The sequence below is a fragment of the Nicotiana tomentosiformis genome, chromosome 10, assembly GCF_000390325.3.
Source record: "Nicotiana tomentosiformis chromosome 10, ASM39032v3, whole genome shotgun sequence".
In the NCBI taxonomy this organism is placed as follows: Eukaryota; Viridiplantae; Streptophyta; class Magnoliopsida; order Solanales; family Solanaceae; genus Nicotiana; species Nicotiana tomentosiformis.
Window position 1 is genome coordinate 79,548,842 of NC_090821.1, and position 12,592 is coordinate 79,561,433.

Below are 12,592 nucleotides of genomic sequence, written 5' to 3' on the forward strand. Positions count from 1 at the left end.
TCCACTTCAACTGTAGATGTAAGTTGTGGAAGAGATTGAAAATATAACGGTTGCTTGATAATGCTTTCTTAAAAGTCAACAATTCTCTTAGCTAATTTTGCTTGTACAATTCAATGATTGCATATCTAGTGAACCTAAGGGGAAAATAGGTTATTTTTTATGCTTTTGATTGAGTTCTTAATCAACCAAATAGAATTACAAAGGTAGAGATGAAAAAGCTAAGCAGCAGCAGCTGAATTTATCTTATAGTATGTCAAACATTGTCTGGTATTTGATATTTTATTGTTGAGGAAAGTGAAGCTACTGCTTCTTCGACTGTTAAAAAAAGGCAATCTGGTCTCATCATATCTTTAGTTTCATCAGCCCTCTGTAATTTTTCCAGTACTTCTCCTAGTGGATTCACCAATACAAACTGCAATGCCAAAATCATTAAGGAAATGAATATCAGAATAAATAAAAAAGAAAATGGTCTTGAGGATTTTGACTTCATCTGAAAAGAAATAGGGACTGTAAAAGCTTGTACACTTGCCTCAAGGCCTTTCTTTTCCAGTGCCATACTCAAATCCTTGAATAATGAGACTCCACTTGTATCAATGGCAGTCACAGCTGAAGATAAAAAACAAGCCACAATTACTTGTCAAGTTGAAATTAATTTGTTTTATTTGTGGGAATTTCTTGATGTCCTGACTGTTTCTTGGTATTATCTAAAAGGAGAGGGGGAAGGGTAGCCCGGTGAACTAAGATCCCGCTATGCGCGGGGTCCGGGGAAGAGCCGGACCATAAGGATTTACTGTACGCAGCTTTACCCTGCATTTCTGCAAGAGGCTGTTTTCACGGCTAAAACTCATAACCTCATCGTCACATGGAGGCAACTTTACCAGTTACACCAAATTGGGAATAAATGACAATATTTAGAACCATGTCTCTATGAACTTACCAGACAAATCAAGGACCACAAATCTAAGCCCTGATTGTTTCTTGTTTTTTCCTCCCTCTGCATCGTAGTCTTCTATCCATCTTGAAATCCTTTTTTTTTCCGGGGCAAATAAAAAGACCTAAATAAATATGGAAAGAAGAAAAAAAGAAGAAAAATGAAAGATAGAATGGTCAATGCAGCAGTTCAACTAATACTAACCTTTCTTTAAGATAAGTTGCATTGGCAAAGTTGATTGGAGCTTCAATACTTAAAATGAGAAAACCAGGAACACTCATAGCCTCCTTATAATGATCAAGATTTCTATAAATCCCAGTACCAGGTATATTTCCTAACATTACTGTTTTGGGCCTTGTAATTTGCAGCAACACCTTTAAAATTGATATTCCAATCTGAAATTCATTATAAAAGAAAGTCAAAAACCAAGCAAGTACAACAACAACATACTCAATATAATCCCAAAAGTGGGATGTGGGGAGGGTAGTGTGTACGCAGCCTTGTGCAGGCAGAGAGGCTTTACAAAAACAAAACAAAAAAGAAGAAAAGATGGAAACTTGAAGAGGGAGCTTACTGCAATGGCAAGACCATTTTGAACAGAAATAAAGATTACTCCAAAGAATGCACATAACAAGACTAGGAAATCGAATTTATCGATCTTCCAGATTTGGTAAGCAGCTGGGATGTCGATTAGGCCAACGACAGCAGTGACGATTATGGCTCCGAGCACAACATTGGGAGTATATTGGAAGAGGGGCATTAGGAAAAGGAGTGTCACCATTACTGTCACTGCCATTACTATGTTAGAAACTGCAGTTTTGCTTCCTGCATTGTGATTCACTGCTGACCTAGAGAATGCACCTGAAAATGTAGAGTTACATTTAAAGGATTCTGCAGTTTTAGAGATTCTACATCAACAACAAACAAACCCAGTGTAGTCCCACAAGTGATGTCTGGGGAATGTAATGTGCACACTGAGCTTACCCCTACCTTTTAAAGGTAGATAAACTGTTTTCGATAGACCCTCTGCTCGAGAAACAGTGAAAATAAAGCAACAAACAGTTTTAGAAATTCTAAACTGTTGAAAGGTTTATTGTACCAGTTGTGACATAGCAGGAAGTTGAGGAACCAACTATGTTCATGACCCCAATAGCAATCATCTCTTTGTTTCCATCCACTTGGTAGTTCTTTAAAGCAGCAAAAGTCCTCCCCACTGCAATCCCTTCCTAATTTTTTTTTACACAACACATTAAGTAAGCGTTTGGATATAAAAATTATAATTTTGAAAAAAAGTACTATTTGGAATTAAGTTGAAAAATGATATTTGAAATTTGAAATTATGTTTGAACATACATTTCACTTGAAAAAATATTGCAGTTTTGTGAGTGGAGAAAAAAGCTTCTCCCAAAAATTTGGAAAAATTCATTTTCAAAAAATCTCCAAAAACTTTCAAAATTTTATGGATAAACATATTTTTTTTTTAAATTCGGAAAAAAAGATTTATGGACAAATGGGTCCCAAGTTTTCTTTGTGTCTAAAGATATTAGTGCCTGCTATGAGCTTTATAGTCATTATTTATGGATGTTATATTCCAAAATCATAATTTGAGTTCTTTTCCTTTTTTATAAAAAGATAGGTAAAAGAGGAAAAAAATTACAGTGAGTGAAAGGATGCCAGTGACAATTCCAGTTTTGATTACAAGTCCCAAGTAGCTTCCACTGAAATGTAACATGTTCCATGAAGGAGGGTTCAACCCTTCTTGTAATTTGCCAATCTACCAAAAGACAAAAGGAAAATAATTACATAAATATAAAGATTTAGAAATATAGTAGTAATAGATATTAGAACTTAGAAGTATAGATAAATTTTCTTGGGTTTAGAAACATACAATGCTGATACCATGCTTTTGACCTTTCATTGCAAAGACCAGAAGTGTAGAGATAATGACAGAAAGAAGAGGGGCTCCTGCTGAAACCCAAAATAGCTTTGGCTTTCTCATGCTCTGCACCCAAAAGTTTATCATGTTAATACCAATATATACAGTCAGATTTTTCTGTAACAATATCACTATATAATAACCATTCACTATAAAATTCAACTTTTTTTATGGAACTAATTTTCATGCTATGTTATAATATATGTTCAGTATAACATCATTGCGCGATAAGAGCTAAAACAATTCGGCACAAATAAGACTATTAAAGAGATGTTTGACTGTATAAAAAATGTTCATCCCAAAAACAGAAAGAAAATGTTTGTAAGTCAAAAGTATTAAGTATTTTTCTCTCATGAGTCTATGATATCAGTTACAGATTTTCTTAAGATTATGGTCATGTTTCTTTATTTCAGATTATCTAGTTAACCAATTTTTAAAGTTATAATTAAATTTTCATTCAAAAATATATAGAGATTTACAAAGAACATGAAAAATGCACAGTTTGCAGATTCGAAAAATGGTTAGAACTTAGAAATGTCTCCCGAAAGGTAATATAGTATAGGACATCTTTCCTTTCTACTAATTGGTAAGGAATTTAAGAAATTCGAACTTATCTATTGTGCAACAAAACTTTGAAACCACAGTCAATACATTATTACGTACTTAATTGTGAACTATATAATGACTTTTGCATTTAGAATTCAGTAAATTACGTCAACTAAATATGACTTTTCCTTACATTTTAAAAGTGAAGAAAGAAAAACAAAACTGGAAAAGAGCACTTACAATGTGTCTGGTCAATAGGAGGAACACCAAGAAGCAGAATGCCATTAGTATAGTTTGCCAAGACCACTGCATATATACCATATAAAATGTTACTATTTCAGTTAAGCCCCTCAAAGTGATAAACATGCTCTCGGGTTTGTAGTCTTGAAAATAGAGACGCCTTTAAGAGGAAGCATGTTACTCCCAAATTAGTAAGATCCAAAAGTGACGGGGTAAAAAAAAAAAAAAAAACATAACATCATAAGGTCAAACACTCAAACCCTTGGCTGCCTTGACTTGAATGTAGTCTAACTCAAATTGAAAATTAGAAGGTGTGTGTGGATGTCTATTATAAAGTTTCAATAGTTAATAAAGAATTAATTTTTGTCAAACTATTTTGGAAGAAATTATAAAAAGATTCGGTGCATTACTAGCTTATAATATGCTAGATTGGACAACATTTTTTCTTGTTGACTACATGTTTCTCATTCTACAACACCATTAAATTGCTATTATTTGTTTTTCTACAATCAATTATTTTCAGATCGTAATCACCTTTTTAGACGATTTTACATTATAATGAACTTATCCACATCAAAATTTGTACAAACAAATTAACAAATGGGGAGACAATTAGTACTTGATTTTAAGAATCTTGAATTCACATGATGGCATCGAAAGCCAAGTCAGCACGTGAATATTCTTATAATCCAAATGTAGAAAAGACACAGACAAATACAATTCTCTGAATTTGCTCCAAAAAGCTGAAGACTAAAGACAAATTTAGTTTTATATAATGCCAAGAAAGGAAAATTAAAGTATAATTATCAGTTACATTTACATACAATACAATAGTACATAAGAGAGGGTTAAAAAGAAAGTAGTAACCTCATTAGTTCTATGGAAAACAGAACTTAAAACAGGGACTATCGCCATTTGCTTGGTAAAATTTGTGATTCCAAGAAGACTCTTAAGTTGCTGCAGTGACACTATAACAGCAGCTCCAGCCATGAATCCAATCAGTGTTGCTTTTGAAAGAAAATCAATAATAAAACCGAGTCTGCAATTTCCCAAAAATATATATAAAAAATAGATTACTAAAATGGATCTTACACTTGTAATTACCCTTTTTCTTTTTTAAGTAATAGTAGAAGGGAAGCCCGGGAACAACGATATGTTTGTCTTCGCGTGACATATAAATCACGAGTTCGAGCCGTAGAAGTAACCACTAAGTATTAGTGTGGGCTACATGCATTATACCCCTTGGGTGCAGCTCGTCCTCGAACCTTGTGCACCTCCTTTGTAATTTGTAATTCAGAAGAATGAAATAAAAAAAGTGGGAATTACCTCAAAAAGCCTAAAGAAGCTTGGAAAAGGCCAGCAAAGAAAGTAGAAGAGAAAGCAAGTTGAAGGAACAAGATTGGATCTTTAGTTGGGGACACCACTTCTCTTAGCATTGATCCTAAAACAAGTGATGCAATTGAAACTGGCCCTACTGCAAGATCCCTTGAACTTCCAAGAACAGCATAAACAAGAGGAGGAACAAAACTTGAATCTACACTCCAAAAGCAAATGAAAAGAAAAAAAAAAGTTACTTAAGTACCCCCAACAAATTAAAAAATGAAAAAAATAATTGCATGATGACAATGAAAACACTCACAAAGACCAACAATTGGAGGTAAGTTAGCTAGTTTTGCATAGCTAATTCCCTGCCAAAAAGAAAAAAAGGAAAGAGTTAGCAAAGTGATAATATTAAAAAAGAAAATTACCATAACTTTAGAAGACAAAATCAAGAAAACGGTTAGGCCTGAGACAAAAAAAGAACCAACCTGAGGAATTGCAAGGCTAGCAATGGTGAGGCCAGAGATTATATCAGATTTGAACAACTTGAAGCTGTAATTAGGACCCCATTCTAGTATGGGAAAAACATACTGAGCACCAAGAATTAGCTTCTGTTTCAATGGCTGACCTTTGAATTGACGTAAAGGGTCATCAGGAAAAAAGGTTTCCTTAAGCCTGTTTTTGAGTTTTTGAAAGGTGCTTCGATGGGGTGGAGAAACAACTTTGTGTACCTCCATTGCTGTTATGTCTATAACTCTGTTCTCATTATTTGGTTCCATTTTGGTCTAATTAATGAGAATTGGTTTGGAATGCAAAATGTCTGTGGTTCCTTTCCTCCTATTTATGTTTCCATCAACTTTCAAAAAGACAGCTACCAAACAAACTAGTACTACTCCACTTGGTAATTGAGTTGAAATAAAAAGAATAACTTCTAAGAAGAGAGAGTGAAATGGAAATGTAACAGTACTTGTGTTGAATATTTTTCCTTGACTAGAGACTTTGGGCTGACTAAATTTATAGGTAAAATATGGACATATATAATCTAAAAAGGAGATCACAAAATCTACTTAATATCAAACAAGTAAACTTACTAATGACTTGGAATTTGATGGAAGGTGACAGTAAGTGTTACTGTCCAAAAGATGGAGAAAGTGAAGTTGGATAAGATTCTGATGAAAATAAGGTGAGATTTTGCGATAGGTACGTATCCAAGTAAATATGTGAAATGGGAAAATGAGAAAATTAATAGAGAAATTTCATTAAATGGAAGGGTGCACTTCTCTAAGAAGGTTATGAAATTTATACAATAAATATAGAGTAAGGGTCAAGATTATAAATGAAGAGTACTCAGAGTTTCAGAGGGATAGTTTTAGATAAAGTGATATGTAGAGGTCGGTATGGCGGCAAACTGCTCTTCACTATTTTTATTTTTATCTTATTATATAAAAGATTTTTTGTAGAAATTTCGCAGTGGGGAAAATACAAATAAAATACGAGAAGTAACGTATTCATCGTAGTCGGCCTACTCAAACTTCACGATCACATAAGGCTATGCGTAGTAATTCTCTTACTAATGTTGGGAATAGTTCAAGTTTAATTTCACCCTTTAGATCAAATTATTCTTTAATAATTATATATCTTCTAATATTCAAGATCTCAGTGTTGTCAAACCAAAAATACTCATAAGTTGAAAAGTCATAAGTTCTGGATGCCCAACTTAACTCAACTTAATACTTTGACTAATTTAGTTTATAAGCACATAAATAAGTCAAAATTATCTTATAAACTTAGTCAAACACCCTCAACGTTATTACAGTGAAATAACAATAGGATTGATCAAATAAGATTTATGTCAAGAAAGGATCTTTTAACTTGCTCTGAATAGATTATGATAATTAGATTTTCAGGGATTTCTGGATGAAATTTCTCAACAAGATCTACATAGGAGTACTTTTATTGATTTTGCATTAAGTAAATGTACCTTCTTATGTCATTATATGGTGATTGGTGCACAGTTGCAAATTTCAGAGTGCTAGAATGACGTCGGTTTACTTAATTTTACTTTTGAAAATGAAATACGAACAAAATATTGATATGAATTGATTATATCTGTTTCTTTTATATTTTGCTTTATTAATAAGGTATGAAATAATAATACTTACACAAGTCTTAATACTATGCACAAATAGAATGTTCTCAAATTTGTTAGATTTTTACTGGCTTGCTTATTCCTCGCTAAAATCACACCAGATAAAGAAGTACTTGTGGATATATTAAAGGAACACTAGAAGGTAATTACCTACAAAACTAACACACCCGTTTCACAACAAAGATTGTCCTAGGTAGGGGCTGATCCAGAATTTGAAGGTCAGTGCTCCACTTTTGGATTCAATCAAAATATGCTTTGTATATAAGGTGTCTACTGCCACTACAAGAAATTAGATTTTATGTGGTAACTTTTACTAGCAACCACTTTAGTTGCCACTATTGATATCGTTTTAGCCGCGACATAGAAAAATCGCAACAAATAGTGACAGCTTTAGCAGCGACAATTGTAGTCGTTACAGAAAGTAAATTTTTAGTGGCAACTTTATTAAAGTCGCTTCTAATACACATTAATTTTTTAATATTGTAGCGACAACAGTTGCCACTGAAACTATAAAGGTTGTCACTGAATCTCAAACTATTGTAGCGATAAGAGTTGCCACTAAATCTCAAACTATTGTAGTAACAACAGTTGCCACTGAAACTATAAAGGTTTTAGTGGTGACTGTAATCGCTACTAATTCTAGTCATACAGTGGCGACTTTCCTAAAATTTATTTTGTGAGAAGGCATATTTATTAACTATTTGTAGCGACTATAGTCACCACTAATGTGTCTTTTTGTGGCGACCCCAAGGAGTAGTCACAAAACACATTCAGTAACGGTTGTACTTGCAGCAACCCTAAGGTCGCTACTATATGTCTTTAGCAATGACTTTGTGGGCTGTTGTAGCGACTTTTGTCGCCGTTAAAAGTCTGATTTCTTGTAGTGTACTAATATATCACTATTTTCTAAAGACATATATATCTATACATAGAGTTTTTGCCAAATTATACGGGTGTCGGTAACCCCTCTCAATATAGTATATGTCACGACCCAAAAATCTTACCCGTCGTGATGACACCTATCTCTATACTAGGCAAGCCGATATCATTAATAACCCACAATTTTTTTTAAATATTGAAAATATAATAATTAATTTAAGGGGAAAACTCCCACCAATACTGAATATAAATTTACTCACAAAATCTGGTGTCACTGAGTACATGAGTATCTATACATTACAAGTCTGGAAAACACAATCTATAATAGTCTAAGACCAATTATAGTAAACAAAGAGATAGGGAAAGATAGACAAGGTCTGCGAAACATAGCAGCTACCTCTAAATCTTCGGAAAATCAACTGTGTGAAAGAATCAATACCCACTATGTCCGGGATCACCTGGATCTGCACACGAAGTGCAGGGTGTAGTATGAGTATAACAAACTCAGTAAGTAACAATAATAAATAAAGAACTGAAAGTAGTGACGAGCTTCTTAGTTAAGTCCAAATACAGTACTTTCCAATATAAAAGGGTAGGCATGCTCTCAAGTTCAACATTTAAAATTTCACAAAAATTTTATATCAAATTTGACTGACACAGAAAATAGTATTTTTCCAAAATTTTCAAAAAGGGATATATGACAGCTGAAATGCAGCAAATAATGCAATCAATGCATCCTCTCAGAGTAATAGTCACTCAGTCCTCCCATTCACTCCAACCTCACAGTCACTTAGTACTCGACACTCACACTCATTAGGTATCTGCACTCACTGGGGTATGTACAGACTCCGGAGGGGTTCCTTCAGCCCAAGCGTTATATCAAGCCAATCATGGCATAAATCAATAAAACATGTTGCGACGTGCAACCCGATCCATAAATATCCTCACAATTAGGCCCTCGGCCTCACTCAGTCATCAATTTCTCCAGTCTCTCGGGTTCTCAAAAATCATGATAATCAGCCCAAAATTGATAATATGATGTTTTAATAAATAACAACAGAGACTGAGATATGATATGAATTGAATACACATGACTGAGAGTGAAATTATAATTTGTACATATAATTCAACAACAGAAATGACCCCAATGGGTACCAATAGTAACATCATATGTCTAAGCTTGATTTTTAATACGAGTCTCAGCTCAAGTTTCCTTAACACGTAGAGAATGTACGGATATCAACAAATAATTCAACTACACAGTTCCATGGAATTTGACCAAGTCATAATTCCTATGGTGCACGCCCACACGCCCGTCACCTAGCATGTGTGTCACCTCAAAACTAATCACATAACACATAATCCGGGGTTTCATACCCCCACGACCAAATTTAAAACTGTTACTTACCTCAAACCGTGAAATTCTTTATTCTACTATGCCCTTGCCACGAGAATTGGTCTCCGAAAGCCTCGTATTTAGCCACAATTAATTCGATTCAGTCAATACCAATTATTGTAATTAATTCCATAAGAAAATATTAATTTTCCATTAAAAATCCAAAATTAACTCAAAAATCACATGTGGGGGCCACATCTCGGAACCCGACAAAAGTTATAAAATATGAACGCTCATCCAACCACGAGTCCAACCATATAAATTTTACCAAATTACGATATAAACTCGACCCTCAAATCTTCAATTAAAGTCTTTGAAGATTTCTACCATTTTCAACCCAATCTTTACCCATTTGAACTCAACAATCTTTCCATAAACCTTATTGATACATATAAATAATACTCTTACACACAAGAATTATACTCTTAATAACCCATCTTTACCCAAAAATCGAAATTGAAGAATTGGGGGAAGAAATTCTTATATCTTTGAAGCCCAAACAAGATCCTTATGAAATCTTCAACTCTTGAACAAGAATTGATGTACAATTGACTAAGTCTTCACTTTCTCTCTCTAGAACACTCTCCCTTCTCTAAAACAATGTCAATTTTTTGCTCCAAAATGAGCTTTAAGGGCTATAAATCAAAATTGGGTCGGGTAAAAAATTAGAAAGAATTGAAGTCGCGATGCAGATTTGCGATCGCATAACACGTATGCGGTCCGCAAACTGACCGCATAATTGAAGCTCCAAAACGAGGGTCACCTGTTTAGGTCTGCAGTGATTATGCGGCCCGCATACCTATTCTGCGGTCGCATAATGCACCACAGATTTCCTCAAATCTTGCCTCACATCTGCTTCACTTTGCGGCCATTATGCGGTCCATATAGTGATTCTGCAACCGCATAGTGGACCGCAGAAATGCCCTCTTCTGCTGAAAAATTTTCTTTACTCCTCAGTGCATTGTTCAACCTAAAAAGTTCGAGCCGCGAGAAATTTCTATAACCTTTGTACTAATTGATCTACCTCGGCACCACAAAACTTTAATTTCCTTAGCAAAAATTCTCCGGGGTCGTTACACATAAGTCCACATTCGGTCAATCTTTTCAACTTAAATTCTAAACCTTGGAACTAAGTGTTCCAAATCATTACAAAACCTCACCGGACTCAAACCAATTACCCCCGTCAAGCCAAATAACAACCGTAAATCACAATTTGAGCAGTAAATGAGGGAATGGGGTTGTAATACTCAAAACGACCGACCGGATCGTTACAATATAGGTTCGTCTCTGATCCTAAGTACTTTTCCATACTTAACAAATTATTTTTGACGGGAGCCCTTTATTTTCAAAAGTTGAATTTAGCAGCGCAAATTAGATTAGTTGAACCTCAAAATGGATCTCGAGTATCGGGTGTCAAATGAAAAAAAGACTATCAAGATAACTAGTCATTTGAATAGAACACAAATATCCTAACCAACTCCTAGGAGTTTACCATAATTTTTCAAACTATAGAAGTCATTGGTCAAAGATGAGTAGATTAAAGCTATCTCGAATAAGATACTAATTACTTGTACCTTTTTCAGTCACGAGTTAGGAAACACAAATACATCATTTTGAATAAGACCATTATACCAAATAGGCACATATTCTCTATACTTTCTTGTTCAATAATAATTAAGGATTATTTTAACTGTGAAAGATTTGCATGATACATCCAACCCTACATATAATAGAAAAGCTAAGTTAGGTGTCCAAATCTGGAAGTAGCAATTAGAGAATTAATCACGCAATTGGAAGGGAAGTAAGAAGGAATAAACTAATTGAGCAAAAAGGCAGGAAAGAATAGAGAGGCTTGGTTCCAGAATATCACATGGGAACAGATTCTTGATGTTCTGCAATTATTTGGATGTACCAATCAAATTTTGATATAATTGGCAGGACCCTATATTTTGAAATGCAATTATTCCTATCCATGAGGTTGGTCTGCTACATAAATTAAAATAGAACACCATTCTTGAATTAAATCTGTCTTGTCATTAGATGCATAATCTCTGGTTCAACACAGTTCCCTACTTCGCATAATCTCTTGTCATAAAGAGTCAACTTGGAATTTGGTTTTTTCCTATCATTTTCTGTCTATATTGGAGTTTTTGTTCAAGTGGCAACTTGGTTTCCTCCCGTGATATTTTCCTTGTTTTGTACTGTGCTTTTCCTTCTCCGTTTTTAAATCCTTTTGGGTTTGGGAGATGTCGGAGATCGTACAAGTTTGAAGTGTGTGGTCATCTCATCTAAAAACTTAGTTGTTAGCTAAAGAGCACCCCTCTCACGTACGAGCTTGATTCTTTTTATGAGCCAAACACATAAAAATTACTTTTGATAGTGGGAGACTTGAACCCAAGACCTCTACCTGCTCTCATACCATATTGAATTATTGACCGTGTCATTTAAAAGCTAAGCTTTTAGAGAGCAAACTTCTATTTACTTATTTACCTGTGTCTTCAACACCGGTTACAATGTGTTAATTGAAAGAGAAGTCGAAAATGCACTATCGAACTAGTATGCTTTATATTGACAAATTAAAATAAGGAAAAATATTATGATTTATGACGTGGACGACTATTAACATTCTTTTTACTAAGTAGATATTGATTGCAATAAGAATACCTGTGTTATTAAATGTATACTATCTATTGACTATTTTGTCACGTAATATGTATCCGATTGGTAAAAATTAGCAACCGTTTACTATTATGCTATTGGAGAAGAAGGCTGTGGTTTTGTAAGATAAAATTAAAAAATTAAGATTTGCAAGCAATCTGCATAGTAAGAACAACATTTTAAGAGCCATAATGTACCGTGTACGAATGTTATAAATCCAAAACATATAGAAGCATTCCTTCTCTAGTTTAGTTTGTCTTTTCAAACAAGCAAGTATAAATCAGAGACGTTATATACAAGAAATAAAATTCCCAGGAATCACAGCCCTATTTACTCAACCTCTCACGTAAATGATGGATACACTGCATAGTATATGGATGAGTCGATTCTGACATTATTCTCCACGGCCCTTCCTATTTTTTGTTGGTCTAATTAATGTGTCATGTCCTTCTCAGGTGTGTATATATATATATATATATATATATATATATATATATATATATATGTTCAAATTGGTTCAGATTCTTTTGGTAACAT

General features: G+C 34.1%; 1 protein-coding gene across 1 annotated transcript; it reads right to left on the reverse strand.

Moving 5' to 3' along the window:
• Positions 1 to 35: 35 nt before the first annotated feature.
• Positions 36 to 5,893, reverse strand: LOC104098875 (probable sulfate transporter 3.3). Its single transcript, XM_009605706.4, has 13 exons — positions 5,462 to 5,893; positions 5,293 to 5,341; positions 4,980 to 5,187; positions 4,521 to 4,692; positions 3,654 to 3,719; positions 2,820 to 2,933; positions 2,589 to 2,705; positions 2,031 to 2,157; positions 1,506 to 1,792; positions 1,136 to 1,326; positions 938 to 1,026; positions 530 to 606; positions 36 to 412 (listed from the first exon to the last, which is right to left on the reverse strand). The coding sequence occupies exons 1-13, from the start codon at positions 5,750 to 5,752 to the stop codon at positions 254 to 256; spliced, it is 1,947 nt and encodes a 648-aa protein (XP_009604001.1). The 5' UTR covers positions 5,753 to 5,893; the 3' UTR covers positions 36 to 253.
• Positions 5,894 to 12,592: the final 6,699 nt, after the last annotated feature.